At 60.6% G+C, this 27,522-nt stretch overlaps 1 protein-coding gene across 2 annotated transcripts; it reads right to left on the bottom strand.

Annotated features, from left to right (window-relative positions):
- Window positions 1-1,242: 1,242 nt before the first annotated feature.
- On the bottom strand, window positions 1,243-24,277 carry SIDT2 (SID1 transmembrane family member 2). Of its 2 annotated transcripts, XM_074936719.1 has the most exons (28): window positions 23,596-24,277; window positions 21,513-21,634; window positions 20,664-20,828; window positions 20,232-20,277; window positions 20,037-20,138; window positions 19,826-19,909; window positions 19,262-19,361; window positions 18,743-18,808; window positions 18,030-18,123; window positions 17,160-17,218; window positions 16,463-16,474; window positions 15,928-15,999; window positions 15,534-15,608; window positions 12,145-12,263; window positions 10,546-10,619; window positions 10,119-10,185; window positions 9,336-9,409; window positions 8,946-9,069; window positions 8,476-8,593; window positions 7,751-7,887; window positions 7,251-7,359; window positions 6,526-6,602; window positions 5,490-5,536; window positions 4,755-4,860; window positions 4,201-4,311; window positions 3,826-3,939; window positions 2,768-2,860; window positions 1,243-2,291 (listed from the first exon to the last, which is right to left on the bottom strand). In XM_074936719.1, exons 1-27 carry the CDS (start codon window positions 23,782-23,784, stop codon window positions 2,798-2,800), a joined length of 2,526 nt encoding a protein of 841 aa, XP_074792820.1. In that variant the 5' UTR covers window positions 23,785-24,277; the 3' UTR covers window positions 1,243-2,291; window positions 2,768-2,797. The 2 variants fall into 2 exon arrangements, with proteins under 2 accessions (XP_074792820.1, XP_074792821.1); XM_074936720.1 differs by lacking the exon at window positions 16,463-16,474.
- Window positions 24,278-27,522: the final 3,245 nt, after the last annotated feature.

The raw sequence follows: 27,522 nt of genomic DNA, 5'->3' as shown, positions 1-27,522 counted from the left end.
GATATTTTTACCGGTACAACGTCTCCCATGGTGCTGTAGCCCCCACAGAAACTGCTATGCCAGTCGGCGGCAGCCCTCCCCTGCGAGAACTGGGGCTGGAACTAGACTGCTGCGGTTAAAATCTCCAACTTTGTAGCCAGGCCCACGGGCGTGGACTGCAGCCAGTCGCTGCTTGATGTCCTGGGGCGGGGACAGACGGTGGGGTTAGCGCATGCACAGGCTGCTGCAGCCAGGGGAATGCTTGGCTTTGTCTTCTGGGGAGAGCTGATACAGGGGCTTCTCTCCCCTGAACTATGGTGCCCCCCCACCCAAGGGCCTGTTCCTTTCAGCAGGGCAGGGAGAAAGGGCTCCCCCAAACCCTAGCAAGGGGCAGAACTCTCCCTACTTCTCCTTCACTCAAATATCCTGCAGCCACTCCTAGCAGAAGGCTCATTGTCATGAGGCTGGGCTGGACCTGGGTCGCTCTGGGCCTTGCTGTCTCGTGTCCCTGTCAGGGGGAGGTTTCAGCACAGGGGGTAACTGTGTGCTGATTGCTCCATGGAAGTTGGGTTCATTGCAAATTGAAGGGGAAGGGGTCAGCAGCAGGTCTGACAGTGCTAGACCTGCAGCTGAGTCCCTAATGGGGGGCCCTGCCTTCCTGGAGTGAGGAGGCAGGAGACTCGTGGATAAAGTGCAGATCAACTTTTTTATTGTTTAATTCTCTTCATTTGACAGCCAAACCATTCTTAGAAAACATGGTGCAACTTGGTTTAGTAACAGTGTATCTGGAAAGTCAAAATATCCTTGAAAATATTGTCAATGCATTCAAGAAACCAGAAAACTATGGACATTCCAGCGACATGACCCTTCTTCTGGAGCAGGAAGAGGGTGTCTTTCCCTGCAATGACTGATAAAGCACCATTCTTGGCCTTTCGTTGTGTAACCAAGGCACCCCTGGGCCTTGCACCACAGAACCATCACTGATATGTTATGTGGCCAGAACAGAGTCCTGGAGTGGAGTCCAAATTTGAGCCTAACCCTAAACAATTCTACGATTAGAATACAAGCTCAAACTTGCAATGTAAACAGCCAGCAGGCTACCAGAGAAAGTTGCTTAATGACAACCTCAACCCAGATGTGTGTTTTGACACCCCACCTTCAGTACATGTTAGCCAGAGGCAGCCCAAGACCACACAAGTCCTTAGCAGTGGGAGGAACCAGACACAGTTAGACTGGACATACATTCCCCCCCTCCCCCCCCCCCCAAAAAAAATTTAAATAAAATGATAAAAATTAGGCACTGAAGAGAGTCATGCGCCCGTGTGCTTCTAGAACCGAAATGCAACTGCCCCCAGCTGCTCTCCCGCCTCTCGGAGGAGCCTCTGCCGGGGGCACGGGTTGGATGTGCTGCACCCACGGGGACGGTGTCACCTTGGCAAGGGGTGTGAACGGCACCCCTCCCCCACGGGAAAGGCCACAGGTGTACGAACGATAGCAGCAGCGCCTTTACAAGAGCCTTGGAGACTGGACAGCCCCTCTTCCGGCTGTGGGTCAGACATGCCTGTGGTCTGTAACATTGGTTATAGCCCGGGCGCAGGGGAGGAAACCGTGAAGACAGCAGGGATGGCAGCTACAGCCCCAGGGCACTAGGGCTGGGAACTCCCTTCTGGGCCTACCTCACAGCTTGCCAGGTGGCGGGGGGGCAGCAGCCCACACCGAGAACAGCGCTGGAACCACGGCGAGAGCCCAATGTGCCAGCATCGCCTTTGCCATGCCTCAGACCCTACTGTAGGGCCATGGAGGGCTTGGGCTGCCCCCTGCTCTAGCGGGCGGGGAGGCTATACAGACTGGCGGGGGCAGTGGCTTCTGCCCCTGGACCAGACGATGGGTGGGGGTGACAGGAGGGAGCCAGGGAGCCTGCAGAGAGGAAGGGCCTGATCTAAGCCTTGACAGGGACACTTATGCCAAGGCCCAGTGCTCTCGCTAAACAGCCAGGCCTGAGAGGAGCTGCCCAGCTCGGGAGCAGCCTGAGGGGGGACCGACTGAACTGCACAGCTGAGCAGGCTGGTCCCTGGGCTGGGAGAGGGCTGAATATCCTCTTTGCATGGGATGCCACATTGCTCCCCCGTGCCCTCGCCAGTACTGGAGCGTTTTCTAACTTGCCTGACGTTTGTTCTGAGAGGTTCCCTGCCCCGCGCTGGCCCCAGAGCTATATGGGATAAACATGAAGGAGGAAGCTGGATGCTGGCTGGCTGAGGAGGAGCCAGGCATGTTAGGCAGAGGTGCCCATGGCAGTCCGTCTTGGCATGGCACTGTGGTGGGGACAGAGACAGGAGAACGGCAGTGCAGTGAGAACCCACCACTTGCCAGGCTGGGAACCTGGAGCCACCCCCATGACACTGCAGGACCAGTCGCCCCAGCAGGGGAAGGGGCAACGGCTTCTGCTGAGTCTGACCGGGCTTCACACCATCCCCACCCCTCTCTGTGAGCCACGTGGCGGCAGGTGGATGCGTCGGGCCTGCCCTGCAGCCCCTTGAGCAGCTCAAGCAAGGAGGTGATGTGCTCAGCTTGGCAAAGCGCCGTCTGAGGGTTGGACGACACCATGGCATGCAGGAGGCGGGCAGGGGAGCATGAACACGAGTCCCACCTCCGGAGAAGCCCCCACACCTGGGATGCTTTGCCATGTCCTCATGAGCTCCCCACCATGAGTCCGCTACACCGGAGACCAGGGCTGCAGACAGCACCTGGGCCGGATGGAATCCCCTCCAGGAGGCCCCAACTAACAAACCTCAGGCCAGGTGGTGTTATGGGAAAGGGCCTAGAAGACATAGATTTTGTCCCGTTGTACGCAGTCCAGGTCATCATCCAGCATCAGCAACACCTGCAAGGGGACAGGGCAGTGGCTAGGCCGGGGCTCAGCTTGAGGACAAACACCTTCCCCCTCTAGTAGGCAGCGTTCCCCCCGCACCCCCTGATTGGGGGTGGGGGAGGAGGACAGGGTGCTGGGACAGTGGCAGGGTGCTGGTGGGGGACGAGGACAGTACTGGAGGGTGATGGGGGAGGGAAGAGGAGGAGGGCAGGGTGCTGGGGGGGCGGTGGGGAGGAAAAAGGAGGAGGGCAGGGTGCTGGGACAGTGGCAGGGTGCTGAGGGGAGACGGGGGGAGGGAAGAGGAGAAGGGCAGGGTGCTGGGGGAGGAGGGCAGGGTGCTGGGGTGGGACAGGGGCAGGAAGAGGAGGAGGGCTGGGGGGGATGGGGGAGCGGGAGGAGGGCAGGGTGCTGGGAACCTCTCCAACCCCACATTGGTGTTTTTGGATGAGTGGAGCTGGTGCTGATGGGGGTGGGGTGGAGTTTATGATTCGTTCTAGACCCGACTCAGCCCCCCGCTTTCAGCACAGGGGCTGGCCCGGACGGGAGCCTATGTCGCAGCCGGCAGAGGGGGCCATGAGGATGCTGCAGCGTTAGGTGGACAGAGCGAGGCACCTGCCAGTCGGCCCTGGCCTCGCTGGGGCTCTACACGGGTACGGGACAGAGGGCCGTGCAAGACGTGTGCTCTCGCCTCAGGCTGACAGGGACCGCATGCTCCCAAGGGCAGACCTGGTAGCCATGAGGAAGGGGCTGCCCCTGCTGGCCAAGGCTGACGGATCTCTGGGGAGCGACAAGTGCTTCTGGGGACCCTCCTATGGGCTCCCATCCCAGGCTGGGAGGGCTGCAGCCTGTGGCTAATGCAGCCTCAGGGCAGGGGGCGGGTGGTGACAGCAGCTGATTGTCTGGGGACCGGGGTGGGGGGAGCCTTTCCCTCTGGGTGAGCTGGCACAGCCGTGTGTGCTGGGGCTGGCAGGACCTACCAGGAAGGAGCCGAACATGGCGATGGAGGAGAGGAAGTGCCAGATGTCGTGGTCATCAAAGAAGCTGAGCAGGATGCAATCCCTGTTGTGCTGCCGGGACTCGGCTGGTGTTTTCTGCAGAGGGGACAGTCACAACCAGTGTGTTATCTCCAGCCAAGCATGCTGCCCGTCTCCTCCCTGCGCAGCTCCTGCCCAGGGGCGTGCTGCAGCCTCGAAGAGCTGCAAGTAGGTCGGACCGGGCGCTTGGGCCATGCACAATGCTGCCCCCACTGCCTGCCCCGAACAGGGATCCTCCAAGCAGGAGACCCCCGAGTGTGGACCAGACACGTCAACCCTGCATAGTCAAGGCCCTGGCTGGCATGAGCCACCACTCACCTGCCAGGTGCTCAGACCCTGGAAGAAGAAGAAGAGGGCGAAGCCCCAGACCACGGAAGTGAAAATGATGCAGAGCAGGGGGATGAGCTTGATGCGCTCGCCGCTTCGGAGCTGGGGAGGAGAGAGAGCAGGTGAACGGTGACACCCAGCACACGCAGAGGGCAGGGGAACAGGGATGCCCCGCAGACGCAGAGGGCTAGGCACCTTCCTTGGCACACCTGGGGCCTGGGAAGGGCTCTCTGGAGGCTATGCCCACGTGTTCCCCAGTGACAGAGGCTTCTCTCCCCACTACCTGGACAGATGGCGTCTGGAAGGGCTCAGCGGTGCTGGGGGCAGTGGTGCAGGTACCAGGTCTCTGGGGATGTTGGTGAAAGGACTTATGGGTCCTGCTCCCCTGCTGAGGCCTGACTCTAGGGTAACCCCAGAGCTCAGTCACTCCCTATTCGCCCCAGAGCTCTCCCGGGGTACAGGCCCCCCTCCGCAAGGCCAGGGGATCTGTCCAGCCGAGCCCCTAGCCTGTCCGCAGACAGTGATGGAACAGGGCGTCCACGCACCTTCATGATGATGTAGAAAGCGAAGTAGAGCAGCAGGTTGCAGATGCCGATGGCCAGCAGGTAGGAGGCGAAGTCGTTTGGTCGGACGATGAGTCCATAGGCAGCGCTGGGGAAGGGAGAGGTGGGTTAGGAAGGCAGCAGAGGGGGGCCCCCAGCTGCAACATAGCAGAGACTGGGGCATCCCCATGCCCACTTCAGCAGCAATTCTCTATGGCCACTGCTGAACCCTGCAGCCACCGGCAAGATGACCTGGGTCTCCTGGAACCTAACCTGGGGCGCCTGCTGCATCCTGGGCCTTGCCCAGCGGCAGAGCTGAAAGGGGAAAGGCGTTAGCCCGACTGCTGTCCGGGGCAGCCCTCCATGGCTGCTGCTAGCGAGCCGCAGTGCACTCCCTCTCCAGGGCGCTACACCCTGCTTCACCCCATGGTGTTCACAGCTGATGTGAACGGTGCGTTCTCAGCCTAGCTCCCGGCACGGCTGCATAGTAGCACAGAAGAGGGCTAGCCTGGAACAACTGAGACCAGCAGTTCAGGGCCGGGGCTGGCATAGCAGCAGGGGAGGGCCTGGATTGAGCTGCGTTGGCAGTGGTGGGAGGGGAGCTCTCCTGATGCCCCCTTTCCTCATACAGAGCACTCTCCTTCTGGGCAACCTGGGGCTTGTCACACACACACACACACACACACACACACACACACACACACACACACACACACACACACACACACACACACTTACAGCGACCAGTTGATGATGTTGCCCACGACCAGCAGCACCATTCGATCCTGCAAACACAGACGAGGAGGGTCAGGGGAGGGGGTATATGCTGGGCTAGCGGTTCCGGGGGCGTGGCAAGTCGACGGGACCCCATTTTCATGGCTCAGAGCCGTTAGAGCTGCCATCTCCCAGACCCACTCTCTGCCCCAGGGCACGGTTCATCTGCATCTGAGACATGGTGGCTCAGCCGTTCTCTGGCTGGGAGGATGCTGGTCGCAGGGAGCAGGTGGAGAAGCCCTGATCACAGCGCGAGCTCTGTGTCCTGCCATGGAGCTCAGATCACCTCAGCTGGGTCCAGCGTCACATTCCACCACGGCCAAGGAAACAGCTTCCCTGGATCCCACTTGGGGGGCAGTGGGTCTGGGCTAACTCTGAGGATGGGGGGCTGAGAGGGGCCATGCTGGGTCAGGAGGGGGAGGGAGGCTTGACGGAAAGGACCCTGGGGGAATCGTCCACAGTGGGGATTGAATCTAGGACCTCGGCTTCCAAAAGCATGGTGCCCTCCAGCTCAGATAGCCCAGGCTTGAGCAGGCCCCTGAGCCCCCTGTGAGGGGACAGCGCTTCATGGGGTGGGCAACATGGTCACTGGCTTGTCACCTCTGGGGCAGACTCTTGGTTTAGCTCCGTTTGTCTCCATCGCAGAGCCAGGCCCAGAGCTGAGTAAACTGGGGATGCGCTTCAGAGGGGGCTGGGCAGGGGCCCAGGGCTGTCATGCCCAGGGGCTGCAGGGTTGCACTGGCAGATTTGGGCTTGTGGTCCATCAAAACATCCTGCCCCCCTGCTGGCGTGGTAAGGTGGCCCGATGTGTCCTGAGCACAGCCCCGGGCCCGCAGGATGAGGCCTTGCTGGAAAATCCACCGTCTAGCACAGAGAGCTCTGGGCTGGCCCCAGGGCACCGGGCCAGGCTCGTGCTGTTGCAGCTAGTCCTCATCGCGCAGCGTTAGCCACTCACAGGCTTTTCCCGAGAGTCAGGGGCTGAAGTGAGCCACTCACTCACCACGTACATGGGCCCACTGCACTGGCGGATGCAATCTGTGTACAGCACATGCACAATTCTGCGCAGTATCCCGGAGTCTGCAGAGAGAGACAGCGCTAGAGCCAGGGGAGGGGGCAGCAGGCCCTTCCCCAGCCCCTCCTAGCCCAGCAGGGCATGCATTGCAGCCAGTTCCATCCGGAAGGGAAGAGCCCGAACCCTGTGCTCCCAGAGCCACCGTCCTGCTGGAGGGAGGCCAATGTGAGCAGAGGCTGACCGCACAGAGCAGGGAGGTGTGGAGCTGTAGCTGGGGGCTCCCCCAGCCCATCACGCAGCCCGGGAGGGTGGGCCCTGCAGCGAGTCCCACCGCCAAGCTGGCTTGGCTTTCAGACCAAGTCCCCTCTAGTCACCAGCGCTGCGGGCTCATCAGAGCAGGGCCGGCCATGCTGGGCCCCACAGACCCCCGAGTAAGTGCAGACATCTCCTGTGAGAGTTGAGCCGGCAGCTCTGACAATGCCCAAGGTGGGAAGGAGCCAGACTTGCTCTGCCGGTGCGCAGAGAGGCCTGGACGTGGGGTATACTAAGCAGGGAGGAGGGCGGGCAGTCATCTGGGTGCAGGCGTTCCAGCGCCATGGGACCACTCAGGCCACGACGCAGAGACAAGGACCCGCGTGCTGGGCTGGCCTGCCTGCGGTGCCCATTGGGAGTCTGGCTCTGCCCCCCATCCCTGTCCCGGGGCGGGGCCTCACCGAGTTTCCAGCGGCCCATGTAGTAGAGCTGCGTGCTCAGCAGCAGTGTGGCGATGATGTGGATGATGGAGAAGAAAATCCAGAACATCATGTTGCCTTTGCCAAAGACCTGTGGGGAGAAGACGGGGTGAGCGGGTGGGAGGCGGGGCTGGGGCTGGTCCCCAGGGGCCCGTGACGCAAGCGTCAGAGCTGCGGTTACAGAAGGAGCCATCAGCACCAGGTTGCTGAGAGAGCCACAGAGCCAGGATTCATGCCTGAGGCCGGCCTGGGGCAAGGCAATCTGGATTTTACTGGGGCAACTGCTGCCCTCTCCAGGTGTGGGGTTTGCTGGCCAACAACGACTCACAGGCTCTCAGAGAGCTCAGTCCTTAGTCCCTCTGCAGATGGCCAGTAACGCGCCCACCTGGACTGAGCCCGTCTGCACAGGGGGCACCGGCAAGCTGGCGAGCTCTGAGCCAGTGGCTCCTCCCTCTGGACGCGGCTCCGGGGCTGGCACTTACCACGCCGACGACGGAGAAGAAGATGACGATGGCCAGGCAGGCGTAGGCACTGTACGCGCTGGCATTGATGTCCGGGTGCCGTTTCTGATACAGCTTCAGCATGCAGAGCCCCGCGATCATGTACATGAAGGAAGTGTCTGCAAAGAGGGACAACGGCCAGGCTGAGTGAGGGGCCGGGGAGGGGCAGGCTGGCAGCGAGGGCAGTCCCTCAGCATTGCAGTGGGAGGGAGAGGAGGGCAGGGACAGCTCAGAAAGGAATGGCGGGAGGAACCTGCACATCTGGGACATGGCCCAGAGCACCTAGCTGGGGTGCCGAGCCGTGGGGCCAGAGCGGTGCTACACACCCCTCTGCTCGGAGCACAGCGGCTTGCTGAGCTCACCGGGGGATGTCGGGGGCTGTCTGATGCTGCAGGCTGCAGCACAAAGCCCCCCAGAGCTCCACCTGTGCCCGTTCTCTGCCAGCACCACAGCCCCATGGCAGCTGGGTAGGGACAGGAGAGAGGGAGTCTGAGGCTGGGAAGGGGGTGAGCTCAGGGGGCTGGAGCAGCCAGCGAACGGGCTGCACTGGGCAGAGAGGAGAGCCCAGGACGCTTGGCCCAATAACGTCCCTGGCAGTCACCCACACTCCAGCTCCGCGCTGGAGCCGGGCAGAGGGTGGCAGCTCTCAAGGGCGGGTGTCATTGCAGGGTCAGGGAGCCCCGAGTAGGCCCGGCCTCGGCACTCACCGAACTGGAAGTTGGTGTAGTTGGGGCAGACGTGGTAGCAGGCGCTGAGCAGCCCCTCCATCATGAGCGCCGTGCCCATGGCGTAGAACAGGCCGAAGTGCTTGGGGATGCCACACTCCTGGGGGGGGGGGGGGGAAGAGGGAGGATGGACACGCCTGTCTCAGACAGACAGATCTGGCCAAAAGGCACCTGGCCTGAGCGAGACCCACTCCCAGCTCAGGCAGGGGGCACCAGGTGGCAGCCTCCCCTGGACACCCCCCAGAGGAACTCCCCATGCAGCACCCAGGCCCTGCCCGCCCCCACCCAAGGGCGCAATCCTGCCCATCCCAGCTAGCATCACAGGGGATGGCGATCGCCCAGGCTGCAGGCGCAGGCAGGTCCCCCACCCCGCCTCTCAGGGACGCCCTGCCCCACTGGGGCGGCGGAGCCCGGCTCCAAGGAGCAGGGCAGGCGCGAGGGGCGGCGCTCACCAGGGCCTGCATGTCGTTGCGCACCAGCGCCCGGTTGCAGCTGATCTCTCTCTGCAGGGTGATGAGCAGGAAGAGCAGGCCCAGCAGCACGTAGCCCAGGTTGCTGAGGATGTTGTTGAAAGCGCTGGCGGGAAGCAGGTCAGTCCGGGTCACTGCCACTGGACCCACTCAGCTCGGCCCTGCCCAGGGCACTGCCCCTGCCCCAGGCAGCAGCATCCTCTGTCCCCTCCCCACCCTGCAGCCCCGCCCGCATCCCACGGGAAGGGGGCAGCACAGTTCACATGGGCTCCCCTCCTGGGTGCTCCTGGGGGGCCCAGCTCCCCTCCCCCCCCCGTCAGCCCATGCGGAAACGCCAGGGAGCGTCACTGGGAGCCCCGCGCCAGCTCCTACCTCAGGTTCCCCAGCGGGTGGGCGCACAGGAAGTTATAGTAGCAAATGTCCTGATTCCCTGTCACATTCACCACCTGCAGCAGGGAAGCAAAGCGAGACCCTGAAGAGGAAGGGCAGGGGACACCAGCTGGAAGGGGCCTGGCACGGCTCACAGCCAGGACTCGGGGGCCTGAGGGAGGTGTCCCCAATAGAAACGTGCATTCACTGAGGAGGGGGCAGGGCAGAGTATTTAGGGGACCCAGCCACACTGGGCGAGTGCAGGACCCCGATGCCAGCCCAGTCTCACTGCCCAGGTTGGGCAGACAGCAAGGGGTGACTCAGGGTTCATGTCTTCTTCCAGCTTCCACCCCTGGGGCTGGTTACAGCCAGGGCAGGGACGTGCCCATTTACAGAGGGCATTTGGCCAAGCCTGCCCCTTTGAGAGGCTGCTAAGTGCAGAGGGAGACAACGTGGCACTTCACTGCAGAGGGCTGGGCAGGGCTGATCTCAGCATGCATCTCGCCCTGCTAAGCGTGGGTGACTGTGCCCCACTTGAGAGGGGAATGAAGGGGCCGCTCTGCTGGGGGAGCATCTGCGAGAAGACTCGGCTGGTTTCTTTGCCCCAGGAGGGAACTGCCCCCCAGCCCATCTCCAATGTTAGCCACGTGACTGCTTTGAACCCCAGAGACCGGCCCTGGGAACTCCCCGAATGCAGGAGAATGTGGAGCAGGACAGCCAGCAGCCCCCAGGGAGTGAGCTGGGATACTGGGGCCGGAGGGGGATGCAGGCAGGGACCGTTCTTACCGTCTGGTAGGTGATGACCAGCTGTATGACAGGGAGGGCGTAGAACACAGCGATGGTGGCAATATTCCTGCAAGAGAGCGCGGCATTGAGCCAGGCGGGCGCTGGCCGGGGACTCCAGCTCCGCCTCCTCCCCGGGGCTCTCCCCACCACTCCCAGTGGCACACATGTTCACCCATCTCCCTGCTGGGAGGCCAGGCTCCTCCATGGGCTCTGCAGCACCCACTGGGTCGGATGGCGCGTGTGAGGCCAACGCCATGGGGGGGCAGGACGCTGATCTGCCCACTGCTCTGCAGCAGGGCAGGGCTCCAGACACCTCCTTAGCTCAAGGGCAACCAGAAGAGTCCCGCAGCACATCCCCCCGCCCTCCAGCCCCTCGTCCCCGGCAGCCCCTGGCCTCCCCTCCCTCCCCAGGCCTGCCCCCACTCACCAGAAGTAGATCTGGTATTTCTTCCGCAGGACACGCTTGTCCTTCCGGGCCAGGTCTGCCACGTACAGGTATTGCTGGGAGCAGAGGCAGGATCCTGTCACAGGCCAGGCGGGGCATGCAGCATACAGGGGCGAGGGCCCTAGCGCTTGGGGTGAGAGCGCACCCCGGGAACCAGCCCAGGCTGCTCTGCCTGCAGGTACAGAGATACCCCTGCCCAGAGCACTAGCTAGCTGGCAGCCGGGAGACAGTAGCATTCCCGGGGTGCTTACGGGCTCGGTCACAGCACTGGAAGGAGGCTGGTGCTGAGTGATGGGCACGTACCAGACCAGCCAGCACAGGGTTAATGAGCCCATTGCCACATGGTCCTGGGGCAGTGCCTGGGTACACAGGCCTCCCCGCTGCTCCATCACCCTCCGCCCCACATATACCCTGCTCCAGCATCTCCCCACGGGGCATGGCTGAAGCCTGACACAGGGCAGCCATACTGGCTGTGCGGTGTGTTTCCATTGCCGAAGCGATACCCAGGACAGGCAGGTGACACAGGGGCCTGCATATCACGCTCCCCACCCCATCAGAGCAATGCCCGGGCTGGGCAGGTGATACAGGGGCCTGCATATCACGCTCCCCACCCCATCAGAGCAATGCCCGGGCTGGGCAGGTGACACAGGGGCCTGCATATCACGCTCCCCACCCCATCAGAGCAATGCCCGGGCTGGACAGGTGACACAGGGGCCTGCATATCACGCTCCCCACCCCATCAGAGCAATGCCCGGGCTGGGCAGGTGACACAGGGGCCTGCATATCACGCTCCACACCCCGTCAGAGCAATGCCCGGGCTGGGCAGGTGACACAGGGGCCGGCATATCACGCTCCCCACCCCATCAGAGCAATGCCCGGGCTGGGCAGGTGACACAGGGGCCGGCATATCACGCTCCACACCCCGTCAGAGCAATGCCCGGGCTGGGCAGGTGACACAGGGGCCGGCATATCACGCTCCCCACCCCATCAGAGCAATGCCCGGGCTGGGCAGGTGACACAGGGGCCGGCATATCACGCTCCCCACCCCATCAGAGCAATGCCCGGGCTGGGCAGGTGACACAGGGGCCTGCATATCAAGCTCCCCACCCCATCAGAGCAATGCCCGGGCTGGGCAGGTGACACAAGGGCCTGCATATCACGCTCCCCACCCCATCAGAGCAATGCCCGGGCTGGGCAGGTGACACAGGGGCCGGCATATCACGCTCCCCACCCCATCAGAGCAATGCCCGGGCTGGGCAGGTGACACAGGGGCCGGCATATCACGCTCCACACCCCATCAGAGCAATGCCCGGGCTGGGCAGGTGACACAGGGGCCGGCATATCACGCTCCCCACCCCATCAGAGCAATGCCCGGGCTGGGCAGGTGACACAGGGGCCGGCATATCACGCTCCCCACCCCATCAGAGCAATGCCCGGGCTGGGCAGGTGACACAGGGGCCTGCATATCAAGCTCCCCACCCCATCAGAGCAATGCCCGGGCTGGGCAGGTGACACAAGGGCCTGCATATCACGCTCCCCACCCCATCAGAGCAATGCCCGGGCTGGGCAGGTGACACGGACCTTGGTCCGGATGACATTCTTGTCGGAATCTATGTCCGCCAGCGTGTCGTAGTCGTCCTCCTCCACGGAGCTGAGGGAGTCCAGGCGGGGCCGGCTGGCCACGTTCTCCAGGGTGCGCTCTGCAAGGGCACAGGGGAGCATCAGCGTCAGTCCGGGCTGAGGCCCACACACCCTGGGCAAGGCCTAGCCCACTCCTTCCCCACAGCCCTGGCGAAGAGATCAGAGCAATCATTCGTATCACAGAGTCAATCGGAGCCATTCAATCACACCCTGAGATCATCCCCCCGTTCCCTGTCCGTAGCTCAGTGCAAAGGGATCGACAGGGCAGAGTGGGGGCAGCACAGACCCCACAACAGAGACCCCCGCCCCCACCACTGCAGGAGGCTCCATGGCATCCAGCAGACGTTCCCAGCTCTTCAGCGCCCAGGTTCAACCCGCCAGGCCCTGGGACAGAGATCCCCGTGCACTGAGCTACCTACGGCCCGTCGGGGTAATTACACCCCCGGGGTCGTTCCGTTCTGATTGGGCTGATCTGGATGTTGATGATACAAGGACTTGTGCGATTCGTTCATCATGCTGATGCCCCTGGCACTCTTTCTGAGGGGACAGACTGTGTCTTTCGGGGCTCGCGAGAGAGACAAAGCCCCAAATGCACCATTAGAAAGGGACTGGGAGGAGTAAGGCAGCTCCCTGCAGAGCAGAGCCAGGGCAGGCAGCTCCACGAGGCTCACACAGCGAGTCACCCTGGCACACAAGGCTCGCACTCCAGGGAGGGGCTCACTGGGGCATCAGTGCCCAGAGGACCTGGAGCAGGACTCGTGCTGGGGGGTGGGCGTCACCCTCAGCAAGCAGGAGGTGGCTCTGACCAGACTGAGTTAGCCAGGGGCAGTGAACTAGTCCAACTCAGCCTGCTGAGAACTCAGCCGCCCATCTCCTCCAGGGCTGCTAACTAGCCTTCTCTCCCAGCCACGGCAAGGCCACCGAGCTGGTTTTGGGGCGGCATGCAGGGCCGACACCCGCTGCTGAGCAACCTTAGTCACAGGGCGTGGGTCAGGCCTGGCTAGGAAGCTCTGCCGAATCCTGCTGTAACATTAAGTAACTCATGGAGACGTCACGCGCTGGCAGAGCATGGCCCCTTTGGCACAGAGCCCTGCTGGCACTTGTCCGATGCTGCCCAGTGCCACGTAGGGCCAGGGTGTCAGGGGCAGAGACCAGAGTAAGACAAGTCTGCCCCTTGCCTAACGCACCTCTCAGCACACAGTCGTCACCCTGGCCAATGCTGCGTGTGGGTCTGGGCAGTCATGCACAGCTCGCTGGCACAGACACTGTGCTCCTGGGGCTGTTCGGTTGTTGCTCTGTTTTGGTCTGGCCTGTGAGTCACCTGACAGTCACATAAGGCTGCTGCATGTCTGCCACTCCCTGGCTCGCTCTGCTAGCAGCTGAGTGCCCTGCTGCTGGCCAAAGGCTGCCAGCCTCGGGGGCCTGATGAGAGAGGCCAAGGGCAGATGGGGCCATTGTGCCCCTCCCGTCTGCCCCCTGGCGTGACACAGGCCAGGGAAGCTCACCCCCTGCGGAGCCGACAGAGGGCAGGGACACCAAGCCCTGCATGAGGTCAGGGAGCTGTGGCCGCTCTGGGAAGGCGGCTCCTTCTTTCGGTGCATAGCCTGGGGCTCCAGGCCTGGCCATCACGGCCTTGGCAGGCGGGGGCAAGGTGCTGCCCACACAGCATGAACTGGGCCGTTCTGCAGGCGATGCTGCCTCTGCCCCACTGCAATAAGGCCCACGGCTGCTCCCTCTAAATCCACACAGAACCCCGGTGCCCCCAGCCCCTCAGAAAGTGCAGCCCCCAGCCATGGCAAGTCTGGGCACGGGGTCCTCCAGGGCTTCACGTTACCATCTCAGACCCAGGCAGATGGGTTTCTTTGCGGGGTGGGGGGAGGTCAGCCAGTGAACAGTCCAGAGATCATCCCTCCCTTTCCAGGACCCTGAACAGGGCCCACAGAGCCAGGGCTAGGGCGGCGTTCTCGGCTCAGACGGGTCACATGGGTATAGAGATCGGCAGCCGCTCCCCGCGCTCTGAGTCAGCTGAAACGGGATGGATTTGCCTCCATCTGGTCCGGGCACCTCACCTCCTCCCCTCCTGTACCGCAACTGGCAGAGATCATCTACCGTTTGCTGAGCTTGTGCATCCCACCCCGCCCCCCCGAGGGACCAGGAGAGGAGGATGGCAGCGCTTCCCCTGGACCTTTCCACCCCCGCCTCTGAAAATACAGCAGGACAAGCCAGGGCTCCCAACTGATGTCCTGTGCTGGTCCTGGGTCTGCCCCTCCCATGCCCTGCTCTGCAAACCTCACAGTCCAGCTGGGAGCCCGGGCCTGTTGGGAAAGGGTGGGGGGAGACACTGCACTAGGGAGAACCAGCCAGCATGTGTCTTACACACAGCATCGCCAGTGCCCCTCAGTCCTGACCTGCAGCCCCCCTGTTACCCCAGCCCTGGGCCCCCCGCTACCCCACACACAGCACTGCCTGGGCCCCTCAGTCCTGACCCCTGCCACTCCATTCTCGCTCTCCTGCTCAGAGGCTGACAAGCAGGCAGAGTTGTGGGGCCCAGGGAGATGGCTGCTCCCAGCGTGACCACGCACTGGAAGATGGGAGCGTTATGGGACCGCTCGTGGCTGGAGGGACTGTTCAGTGGCTGTCCCTGGATCAAGGGACGACAGAAGGGAGTGAAGCTGCGAGTCGAATGCAGGGTCTGTCCCCAGGTAATGTGAAGCCGAGGGCACCCCAATACATTGGATTGATTCAAGTTCTCCTAGTGCCTTTTCTGCTTAACATCCACATCTACCCATAGCAATGCACAGGTGCCTCGTCTGGCTGGAGGGGACACGTCGCTTGAAGTGCTCCAGCCCTTGAAAGGAAAGTGAGAATTACTGGGAGGGCGGACGGGGACAGAGCCTCCTTCTGAGCGCCGAGCGGGATCCCAAGGAGCCAGCCAGGCAGTTTCAGTCCTCATCTGCTGCCCAAGCCAGACAGCGACAACCCGGTTAAAGGCCTACCCACTACATTGGTCTTTCAAAGTGGAGCAGAGTTGGTGAGGGTGGGGGGAGGTCTGAATGAGGACGAGAGCCTGGGGCAGCCACAGCTCCTGGGGCAAAGTCCTCTCCCCAGAGAGCCTTTCACATTCAGGCCCCCAGATACGGGGGCAGATGCACACCCCCAGGCTTGACGACAGCAGGCCTCAGACAGGGTCTCGGTGCATGGAGCATTTGCAGCAGGGATGGCTCCCAGGCTCTGGGATTGCTCTGATGCGGACTCTGCAGTGCAAGACCTAGCTCCGGATCGCAGGGTCCGTCTCGCTGGCCAGTCGTTGCTGGTTTCTTGCGGCTTACCTGTGTACCCAGAGGAGATGTCCGTGGAGCCCATGCTCTCGGTGATGCCCTCGGTGCTTAGGGTGGAACTGTTCTCTGGAAGCAGAGTTAGAACAAGGAGGCGAGTTGAAGCGGTCAGACACCCAGCCAGGAATGGGCTCCTGGAGAGCAGAGGGCAAGGTGCCAGGAGCTCACACAGCAGCTCTGTGTGTGTGTGGTTGTGGGGCGGGGAGACCCTGGCTTGTCACCATCTGGGGGAGAGGAGAGGAACGAGACTCTGGTTACAGGGTCAGGAATTGGGTCCAGACATTGCCAAGGGACTGGCGACCTGGCCCCCCAGAGACCACTCCCATCTCCGACTGGTCCCGGAGCCCCATGTGAGCATGAGGGTGCAGTGCTCCTCGCCGGTGCTTACCCAAAGAGCCATAGCTGTAGCCGTGGTAGGGAGGGTGACCCAGGAGGGAGTCCGGGATGATGCGCGGATGCCCTGCAAGACACCACAGCACCCTGCGTCAGGCAGGCAGCAGTCTTCACACATCACCCCCAGCAGCCCAGGAGGCTGAGGAGAGCAGGGGGCACGTGTGCTCGGGGGCCAGGGCAGGGTCTCAGTGGGGTGAGCGTGGCAGGCTCAGGCTGTGCCCGGACAGCTGCAGTGCAGCGGAGCACTTGGGGCCGCAGACGGTTTCTGGTCAGGAGAGACCAAGGATGGGGGTAGCTGGGGGAGGAAGGAGACGCGTCAGGATTGTGGGGCATCGGCGGAGCTGGGTGAGAGGCGTTTGCACAGCACCCTGCGTCCCTCTTTTTAGTGGCTGGCGCTTCCTACGGAGCAAGACCCCAGTGCAGCACCCTGCCCTGCCCACTTCCAGCTGGAGGGTGGCTCAGGACCAGTGCGTCAGGGGCACCAAAGGGATCTGTTCACAGACTGTGAAATAACGGAGGCTGACGCTTACCCAGTAAAGACGCTGGGAATGGAAGATCCCCAGGAGCGATGTGCAGGCAGAGAGAGAGACAGACAGACAGATGGACAGACAGTCACTGACAGCAGCAGTCACTCAACCATTGTCGCTCCGATCACAGATGACGCGGAGCTTAGATTTGGCACTCTAAGGACCCGTTCACCAGTCTCCCCACAACGCAGGGAGATCTGTGCACAGAGAAAGGGCACGGGGGCTGAACCAGGCCGTCGAGCAAAGCCCGAGTCCAGGACTGGAGCCAGCTCTCCCGGCCCCTCCTTTCCCCCCAGGGGAGTCCAGGCTGCGTGGAAGGGCAGCGACCAGGGAACCAGGGGTTCAGCTGGTGAGCGGCAGAGCTGGCCAGCGCAATGGAGAGCGGGTTTCCATTCAAGGGAAACGTTCTATTTCCACCATCCGTTGTTTGCCAAACACCAAACCCCAAAACGTTTGTTTTGTGAAGAGAACCCAGCAGCAATGTGTCCATGAAAACGTTATTTCACAGGGAGAAAAATAAAGAACAAATCCCCAGCCAGCTCTGGTACATACTCCGCCCCCCAAGGGAACTGTGCCCACACAATCAGCCCCCCTCCTTCAGCACATTATCTTCGCTGCCCCCCGGGCTCTACATGAGGGGGCCAGCTCCCAGAGTCTCGCCCTGTGTCAGTGCCCCCTACGGGCCCTGGGGGTTCCATACCAGTGTCCGTGGTGGGCGTGTCCATGGCAGCCAGGAGCCCTTTTCTCTTCTTTTGTTGTCTGCAAAAACGCAACGGAAAACCTGAAACAGAAGGGCCGGGAGGCAGCTCCCTCCTGCCGCAGACCCAGGTCCCGTCAGGCAGCCGAGGGCTGCAGAGCTCAGGCACCTCCCGACCTGTGTTAACACTAGTCAGGGTTTGCTCAGGGAAATCCAGCCCCGGTGTGGTCCCTGGCTGGGGCACACCACCATCTGCCACCGTGTGTCCTGGGAGCTGCTCACACAGAGTGCAGGAGCCAAATGAAGGGCTCACCCAGCCCTGCCCGAGAACCGCAGCAGCCCTGGCTATGTCAGAGGCACATGCAGGCTGGGGGGCGAGGAAGGCTGCGTGCGTCTCCAGTAATGGTGACCTTCCCCATGGCCCTTTGGAAACACGGCCGCGCCATGTTCCGATGTTCCCAGTGTTGGGTGGGGGTGGGGTGGGCGTCTCTGGGACGGACACTGGAGTTGGTGGAGATGCCCAGCCCTTGGTGTACAGGGAAAAAGGCCTCCTACCTTGGGGTGGAGGGGAGGGGGATGTCTCATCCCTGGTTGCTTTTTCTGCTGTCAAGGCCCTGGCTCTCAATTCCCAGCCTGATGGATGATAGCTACCCTGGTAGCACTGGCAGCTACGAGTCACCATGCCAGGCCCCGTGGCTGCACAGGCTGGGAGGGGGAGGTGAAACCTGCTCTAGTTTTGCAGAGCCAACCCTGGCTGTGGTGGGTGAGTGAGAGGGAAGCCGGGGAGGAGGTGGGTGAGCTGAGCCAAGCCAGCAGTCCGGTCCCGGAGCACCGTGGGGTGGGCAGCGCGGGAAGCGAGGCCCAGGGACTCACCTCCAGGTCTCCCAGCAGGCGATGAGCAGCGTCAGCAGGTAGAAGGAGAGGAAGATCCCCAAGCAGAAGAGCATGGCGCTGACGTAGACCTCCGCTGTGGGAAGAGGGAGTGGGAAGGGGGATTACGGGACAGCAGCAGCCCACAGTGCCCCACCCAGACAGCAGCTCGCTGGACAGTGCAGCCTTGCGGGGATGGGGAATCAGCTGGGCACACAGCCTCCCCGGGCCCCACAACTCCCCCACCATGCCTACCATGACACAGCCCACACCATGTGTCCCTCCACGCGGGGGCACAGACCCTGGCTGTACCGGGGGAGGTGGCCTCTGCTCACTTTAGCTGCTGTGTTGGAGCCAGGCCTGCTCCAGGATCATGCCCAGCATGTAACACCCAGACAGCGAGGGAGACCCAGGAGCAGGTGTGTCCGTCGGTGCCTGGGCCCAGCAAGGCCCACTTCAGACACAGAGCCCAGGTGCTGCCCCAGGCCACGTGTGCTCGGGGCCTGCACCACCAGCAGGGTGGAGCCGTTTGTCAGAGCCATTCCCATGTGCCCAAGCCATGCCGGGGCGCTGTCCCGGGGGCGCTGGGGCAGCCCTGCAGGGACGGTGCCCCATGAACACGGGCATTGTGACCGGCGTTCAGCAGGAAACGCCCCCAGCTGCAGACCTAGCTTCCGCAGAGTAACCTGCCAGCCCTGCCCGTGGAAGCAGCTCACAGGTAATAGCAGGCGACACCATCACATCCAGCGCCTTCTGCCGACTGCCTTGATCTACCGGTTCATCTGGAAGGAACAGAAGGCTGGAGATTAGCCCAGCCTAGGTCTGCTGCCTCCTGTCTCCAGGAAAACTTCTCAAAGCAGATGGAGCAGGCCCTGTGGAAAGCCCACGCCCTGGGTCTAGTCCTGTGTCACCCGGCCCAGAGGGGGGTATGCCCAGCAGGTGCTGTTGGACCCTTTCCACCCACAGCGCCTTGTTACTGAGAAGTGGCAGCGACTGAGGCAGGGAAAGGGGTCACCACACCCAGGGAAGCTGGTTCCCAGCCTGACACCTGGGCATTACGGTCCCCAGGGCCGCTTGCACGGTCTGGATCCCATCGCCAGTGCCTTGGGGCGGAGGGGACTGATAAAGCCCGTGCCTAGATGTCAGAGGGGAGAAGGCTGTAGGGGCGGGTGGAGGAGAGGGACAGGTGAGTGGCTAAGCCCTGTGCCTTCCCAGACCCCCCCACGCCCCCATACCTTTGGTGAGGGGGTAGTAAGGCAGGGACCCTCCACAGGCCTCGTCTTCCGTTTTCACCACCACCACGACGTAGAAGCTGTTGCTGGGGAAATCCTTCTTCTGGCATGGCCGCCGGGAACGAGAGAGGAGAGTCAGTGGGAGTGGTGAGTGGGCAGCTCTCCCTACCCGGCCCCGGCGGGGCGGAGGGGCCTGGATGCCCAGGATCCCCCAATGAGAGTCTGGTGAGACGGGCACATCGCGAGCGACCCAGAGAGACGCCAGAGCTGGTTGCGGAGGAAGCTGCTGGTCTGCGCGGCTGACGCACATGGTGCTATTAGCGTGGAGGCAGCACTGGAGACACGGGGATGAGCCCAGAGGCCACAGCTTGCCTGCAGGGAGCTGTCCGGCTCGCGCCGTCTGGCACGCGAGGAACGAGGCTGCCAGGCTGTGTGCCCCCTGGCTCAGCACGCGCCGGCAGGAACATCTCCAGCCGGCGCGAACTGTCGCGAGGGCCACAGCAGAGAGCACAGCGAGGCCCGGCACCTGCAGCTCTTTGGCGGGGCTGAGCTTGCAGGGCTCCCTACCTGCACCGTGATGGCTGCCTTCTTGGTCATGGTCTGATACATCCCGATGAAGGCCACATTGTTGTCCAGGTCGTAGACGGGGCACTACAGGGAGGAGAGGGGGAAGCAAAGACTCAGCCACATGGAGTCTGGACCTGCCCAGAGGTCACCCTGGGGGACGCTGGGCGAGGGGAGCACAGGAAAGAGGAACCCAGCCCCAGGCCCCACGTACCAGGATGTCCTGGATGGAGACGACGGAGCAGGGGAAGGCCATGCGCGAGGTCACCTTCACAATCACCGAGTCCACACCCTCCGGGAACACATACTTAAAATACTACCGGGGGGAGAGGGGGAGGGAAAGGGCACGTTATCACCATGGTGACACTGCCCCCCCCATAGCAGCCCCCCAAGCAGAGAGAGGCATTACCTGCGGCTGGGCTGCTGTGGCATTAAAGCTGAACTGCTCGCTCGTCCTGTGCGGAGAGAGCGTTAGAACAGCACCGTGATTCATAAAGTGTGAGCAAACAGGGGCCCCCCGTTGCCCCAGCCCACTGGGGCAAAGAAAACCCCACCCGGCTGGAGCCAGCCACTGGCTGGAGCCGCAAATCCCCAGCTCGTAGAGCCGTGAGCAGCCGCTCGATGAGTCCCCAACCCTCCCTGAATGCTTGACAGGGAGCCCGGCAAGGCGATGCCTGCCCCAGCCCGGGACCTGGCTGGCCTGCATGGGTCTCCGGGAACGCGAGCTCCCCAGCCATCCTGCACAGCAGGCTCATGGGCGGGAGCTGGGGGGCGGGGGGAAGGAGGCACAAGGTGTAGGGCAGCGTGTGTATCTGGGGGGGTTCCTATCTCCATCCCTCACCTCAGCACGAAGTTCTCTACGCGGGTGACCCGCAGCTGGTAGGAGGCGTTCCTCGTAGACAGCGTGGACACATCCACATAGAAGAACTGTGTCTCCGACTCGCTCTTGGTCTGGGGCTGGCATAGCGTGCGGCTCACATTCTGGTACAGGTACTTCCTCTGGAACCTGGCGAAGGCCGAGACCCCCGGGCCGGATGAGAGGGGGGCCTGGCAGCAAAGGCTGCGCTGCACCCCCCCTCTGGCCTGGCAGCGGCAGCATGCGGCGCTGAGCCAGTCCCCACCAGCATGGAGAGCACCCACAGCCTTCCCGGGGCCGCCCAGCGCCTACGGCATGGGGCACTGCTCAGGAGCGTCAGGCATGGCTCCAGGACCCTCCGCCTGGGGCCCTCCTGGGGGTCGTTCTCTCGGCTGGCTGGGTCGCTGTCCCCACCTGAGCTAGGCAGGCTCTCCTAGCAGCACGGAGGGTGCCATGGGGGGTCAGCTATGCAGCATCTCCCTTCCCAAAGAGCCCCCTGGGGCCCAGGCCGAGCTAAGGGTGCTGCTCTGGGTTCCTGGACGAGGGGCAGCTCTCCCCTCTCGTCGGCGCTCGGTAGCTGGACCAGGTCACTATGGAGAAGGCTCAGAGGCTGAACTTGCAGCTGTCCCAGAGCCGCTCTGCACCCAGCCAGCTGACGGAGCAGGACGTTCTGGGGCAGATGAGTCCACACATTCGGGTTTCAAGGCCATTTTCATGCCACGGTCAGAGAGCTGGCCTAGTTCTCATGCCTTTGGAGGCAGGGGGACCCCAGAACTAGGTGGGGCATGGGTCTTTAGCCAGACGGAGGTCGTCTCTGACAAGGATGGAACTTACAGGCCCCTGAGGATCAGCGGCACCTGAAACGACACCACCGCCTCCTTCTGCCTCACCACGAAGAGAAGTGGCATCTCCTTCTGCTCAGACAGCACGTTCACCGTCACCCGGACGCCCTCCGTCTGGGGAGGAGAGGAGAAGGGACATGCTGGCCTTGGCCAAAGAGACCAAAGCCCTCCCCTAGGTCCCTGGGCTCAGCTGGGGGACTGTGGATTGAGCCCCAGACTGTTGAATTTCTTTCAGCTCCACCTCAGGGGAAGTGGTGGCCATTGGTGCAAAGGGAACAACAGCTCTGAGCACAGAGCCCTCCCGCAAGGACAGCGTGGGCTCACACTCGGCCCTTTGTTCCCTGTGACTCTCCAGACGTGGGAGCTGCGTGACCAGCCTGGGGCAGAGAACTATCCCGCCTTAGCCCTGCTCACACATCGCACAGTTTACAGGCAGACACCGCATGCAATGGGGAATGGAACTCGTGACCGCCAGACCCTGCTGACTGAACGGGAAGTTCAGCTTGGCCCACGCCCGCGAACAGCTCCTGCACATACTCCCCCCAGCAGAGAGGAATGGTCAAGACGCTGCAAGTCAGCCAGTCCAACTGCACGGGATGGGATGGGATGGGGGAGTAGTGCTTGAATGCTGGTGCCCAGAGACCTCACAGGCCAGGCGGGGTTTGGGAAGGGGGTGCTTGGCAGATGTTGACTGCGGGGAGAGGCTGTTACAGACGCAGGAGCACAGAGCTAGGATTCAGCTCTGGGGGCAGTTAGGACCGAGGCTTGGGCAGTGAGGGAGGGAAGCTTCAAAGTGCAGGGTGGGGATGAGCAGCTCAGAGAACAGGACATGCCAAAGCAGAGATGTGGGGTGTGGGGGAGGAGGACTGGCAGGGGAGCAGCTCACTCCATGCACCCTGGGAAGGGATTACTCTCCCACAGGATGTCTCTCCTGCAGATCCAGCCTGGTACTAGAGACAGCCCTGAACCTAACCCCCAGATCCAGCCACGCTGAACTCTGAGACATCTGGGTGCAAACCTTCCCAGTCAGGGCAAAATGCCCACTCTTCAGCTGGGGAAGCCGAGTATGTATTTCCTGGGCTATGTGGCCCTGGAATGAGAAAACAGCCTTTGCATCCCTTCCCTTTGCATCAGAAACAGGGACTTATCAGCTGCGAACCGGCAGCGCCCTTCCAACTCCCACAGCCGCAGGCGTGCCAGGCCAGAGCAGCTTTCCCAGTCACAGCCTGACTCAACGCTCAGGGAGGGAGGTAAAGGTGAATCTTCAGTCTGGAACCTGGCTTAACAACAGACCCAAAAGCGGCAGTCGCCTCCCACCCTTCTAAACAAACAGCTCAGCCGAGTTTGTGGAAAGAAAAAGTAAAGAGTCAGCCGAAGCAACTTCCTTTCAAAAAAACGCTGATTTGTGGCTTGCACAGTAGAACACAGAGATGCCCACAAGACACACACACCTTACTAGGGCGAAATGAACACACATGCCAAACACATCACAGCCACAAGATAGATGCAAGGCCAACAGCAGCACTGGCCAAAGCCACTGTGATCTCAGCTGGAAGCGATGGGGACACTACCCAGTTGTTTAAACTCATCATGTCAGCTAGGGAGGGAAGAAGGAAGTGAAACTGGGCCAGGAAGTAAGCAGCCTTGCTTCACTGGCCCGAGCCCCGTGGGAACAGAGAACTAACAGCACAACTGCGGGAGACGTTTGGGATTTTCCACCTGCGGTCGAGGGCTCAGGGGGCCAGATTCTCCACTGCCCTGCTCCCCGTGCACGCCGCAGGCAGGGCTAAACAGAACCTGATCCATACCGAGCATCCTGCACGTGCTTGGTGCTGGGGCAGGGCAGTGGAGAGTCAGGCCGAGGGACTGTTCAGAGACGCTTCATAGCACCCTCCAGCAGAGCACAAGGCCGGGCCCCCGTTGTGTGCTAGGCAAGGATTATCCCCTCAGCACCTCATCAGTTGTTCTGGGCATGGCCCAAAGGTGGGTGGAGCAGTTCACATGCCGATGGCTCTGGCAGAGGGACTGTGTCCCCTGGGCTGGCGCTGGGCCTGACTCGGGGCACACTCACTCACCCTGTTCCTCATCACGGTGTGGTTGAAGGTGTAGATGTTCAGTAGCTCGCTGTTCACAAAGTCCGTGTAGCTTTTGTCAAACTCGGCCTCCTTCTGGGAGATGTTCTTGGCAGCCAGGGCCTCGAGGAAAGCACCAGCTCCCGGCGGAGCCAGCAGCAGCAGGATGAGGGGCAGCTCCAGGGCCAACATGACTTGATCCCACAGGCAGGCGGTGCGTCTCCTGGGGCTGGGCTAAGGCAGCGGCAGGAGCTTCCAGCATCACCGGGGTCAGCACCCTTTAGACCCTATGTTGGGCAATCCCAGGTAACATTGCCCCCCTCCTCTTCCACGCCGCACCTGGCCAAAGGGTGCGGGTGGGAGCAGCTGTGAATCAACAGCTCTGCCACGGAGGCTGCAGGCTGGTCACGTCCAGGAGAAGAGTCTACAGGGCCTCCCGGAGCAAGGGTACCTCCGGGCCGCTCTGCCCCATAGCGCCGCCAGCCCCACTGCAGTGGTGGGAGCTGCCCTACACACTCCCAGCTCCCTGAATGGGAGCCAGTGAGCAGCAAGGTAGCAGCGTCGTTCCTGCCCTCTCCCCCAGCCCACTGCAGACAGGCCTCCGCCTGGCCACTGCACCTCACAGGTGAGGGGCTGCAGGCAGCTGGAGACTTTGTGAGCCTCCTGGATGCAACAAGCCCAGGCTGTAAACACTGAAGCAGCAGGTGACGTCAGGCAGGGAACTGACACACTCTTAAAGGGCCAGGCTGCAGAAAATCCTTAAAGGGGAACTGACACAGACGGCTCCATTCTCCTGCGGCCCCAAACTCAGCACCGGGAGTTCCTTGGGGACAAGATGAAAGACTGTAGGGTCTTCTAATACATGACGGGCTGTTCTAGAGCCCTGTTCTCCAGGCCAGCTGAAGGCAGGACAAGGAGTAATAGGCTTAATCTGCAGCAAGGGAGATTTAGGTGAGATATTAGGAAAAACCATCCAACTCTAAGGCTCGTTAAGCTCTGGACCAGGCTCCCAAGGCAGGTCATGGAATCTCCACCATTGGAGGTTTTTAAGAACAGGTCAGACAAACTCCTGTCAGGGATGGTCTAGACCAGTGGTTCTCAAAGCCGGTCCGCCGCTTGTTCAGGGTGTCACCTCCTTCCTTTCCTCGCTCAGCTACAGCATACCTCTCCTGCCACCCCACTGGCTCCCCCCGCAATCACACTGCTTCAAACAGCAGGAACATTTGTTGCTGGCGGTGTCCCTTTAACAGGAGGAAGGGATGGAAAGGTTCCATGGCTATTGGCTGTGGCAGTTGGTCTGAGCAGATGCAGGGAGTAGCGGAGGGTCTAATTATTATGGTTTACATTGGGATAGCACCCAAAGGACCCCATGTGGACCAGCAGCCCACTGGGTGGGGCTGAGGCTGGATGCGGAGTTTCTTGAAGGACTTCATTTCTATTTATTTTAATTCCTAACTGTATTGACAGATTTCCTTTAAATGGTCAGAAGATTCATTCTAGGCGGCCAGAGGAAGCTCTATAGACTGCAGGAGGAGACGCTGTGTTCGATCCTATATCCAAGAAGAGGTTGAATGCCAGTTTCAAGTGCAAAACTCAACTCAGCCTTAACTACAGTGTCCATTACATCATCTTTATTTACTTACATATTTAAGAGACTCTTGCCCAACTCAGCACCATACACACATTGTCCTCTCACCCTGGTGTGAATCAGGAGGGACTTCACGCTCTTCAGTGAAAGCACTCTACCGACGGCCCACCCTACCCTGTCTCCATGCACACTGTCTCCTTTGGGAAGGGGCAAGTGACTCTTGTATACCCATTCTCCACCTCCTGAGCTGTGGAGAGGTGTAACTAGCTAACATTCGTAAAGTGCGTTGGGATCCTTTTATTCAAGTTTCCATAAACATACAGGCTCCAAACAGTCAGGGCTAAGAGCCAGAAACAGCCATGAACCAATATTGGTAAGGACTTGGGTGCAGTGATGGGGAGGAATTCCCATAGCTCAGCCCTGCTGCAAATAGCTGAGGATTGAGTCTCTGCCCCATTTCATCTTCCCACCCTCCCACAGTCCAGTGCACATCCACAGCCATTACTCAGAGAGGATCATGCTGCAGGTTAGTGCAATGACTAACTATCTTCCTATTCCATCGCACACAGGGATCCTGCATCATCATGGTCGAAGTGCTGTGGGGTGGATGGGAGCATTCAACTCCCACCTGTGTACGATGGCTTCATGGATCCCTCTAGGGCTTCAAAAAGGCAACAAAACCTCCTCTGTTTGCTGCATTCTCCACAGTGAACCTCCCTGGCAGGTTTGCTATTAGAGGGAGAGAGGCAGGAGTGTTTAGTCAGTGCGGTAACACTGCGCGTCTCTAACCTCACAGCACATCACCTCTCTGGAGCATGGAATATTAGACATCTACGTGAATACAGATTCTAACACCAACTCAGCAGTGCCGTCAATCAGTGTGTTTGCAGAACATTCTGACACGTGGCAGAGAGCTGCTTCAATAAACTTGCTGCTGCCCATGTAAATCATAATCCACACCCACTCCCTCTAAGCCTGTACTGGAAACACACCAGCTTATGAAACAAGGGCCTAAGCCTGGCAGATTCTCTGCACTGGGATTGGGTGGTTCTCAGCCCCTTTTAGAATCAGAACCCAATGAGGAAATTTGTCCAAAGCTAAAACAACCTGAAAACCAAGTTTTATCTCTATGGTCTCAATTTGGTTTTATCTGTGAACCACCCAGGGCCCCAGAGCGAGCTGCGGGAGTCAGACCCATCCAGCATTGTGTGGTGTTTCTGGTCACGTTTTCATCTCTGTTTGGAGTCTAGTACTGGGAAACATGGCTCTGGCTTTGGTCAGCTGGAGTTATTTTGGTTTTATACCCTCCTCACCACAAATACTAGACCTGCTCCCAATGGGCTTCATGGCTAATGAATATTTGTACCGTCCTTTGACAATCTTGCCTTAAAGGGCTATTGTTAATTTCTGTTTCACTTTGTATATTTCAATTCAGTGGGAGCTACATTAGAAAACAATGGATGGAATTGAACTGGGACCAGAGCTTGTGCTGCAAAGAACTCGCAGAGCAGGAGAAACACCAAAGAACACTCTGGCCTCTGAGAGAACTCCCTCTCAATGCTTACCATGCCTTTACAGCCCATCTCGACTGTTGTAACTACAGGAGCACAGCTAATCATTGTACACTGGTGTGATACATTGGTAAGAGTTAAAACAGGAAGGGCTTGGGACAAAGCATCATACAATATTGCTAAAGAACAGTGGTACTTTGTTCTATGATTTTTTTTTAAATTAGAGTATTCCTAACCCCAGATCACCACCTGCCCTTCATGCTAATGAAAGGAGGGGGTCATCAAGCAGAATGGAGAGCCATTCATTATATCTGCCAGTTCTGACATTGCAGCGATTGCCCCGTCACCTATAGAGAAGGCAGCAATCAATAAAGTGCCGTTGCTTGGAAGTAAATAGAGAAGAGCTGGAAATCACAAGGGATGAATGTTTAAAATCTCACGGACTTTTCACTAGTTATACCCTGGGTCTTTTGGAGTGGAACTAGCCTAGTCAGTTTCAAAGGGGCCCCAGCTCACTGCTTTGTGCTTGAGGTTCCGGCATAGGACAGTTTAGATCTAGGCTTCTGAAACATTTTCGTCGCATGGATCTCACTGAAGCAGTTTGTCTGGTGAACAGACTCTCCCTTCCCATTTGTGATCTTGACACAAAATCCCTCCAGCAACTGCAGCAATTGCTAGCATGGAAAAGGAACATTAGGGAAATTCTCACTGTATTTATTTTATTTCTTCTGATTTAAATGCACACACCCCACCTAGGCAGAACTCTAGGCCTCCTGACAAGAACTATTGTAAAGTCAGACCATGTCTGCACAGCAGGCACTATAACGGCAT

Source organism: Natator depressus, chromosome 22 (genome assembly GCF_965152275.1).
Source record: "Natator depressus isolate rNatDep1 chromosome 22, rNatDep2.hap1, whole genome shotgun sequence".
NCBI classification, from domain to species: domain Eukaryota; kingdom Metazoa; phylum Chordata; order Testudines; family Cheloniidae; genus Natator; species Natator depressus.
The sequence above is the reverse complement of the archived record's forward strand: the minus strand, read 5'-3'. Positions and strand labels throughout refer to the sequence as shown.

Bases quoted from the DNA above. Each gene is read 5' to 3' on its own strand.
- SIDT2 (XM_074936719.1), bottom strand. From the start codon at position 23,784: ATGTTGGCCCTGGAGCTGCCCCTCATCCTGCTGCTGCTGGCTCCGCCG. The intron at 10,186-10,545 runs GTGAGTGGGGGC...GCTCTCTTGCAG, and splicing joins AAATACCAGATCTACTTCTG to GAATATTGCCACCATCGCTG. The intron at 8,594-8,945 runs GTGAGCGCCGCC...CCCCCCCCCCAG, and splicing joins GCAACGACATGCAGGCCCTG to GAGTGTGGCATCCCCAAGCA.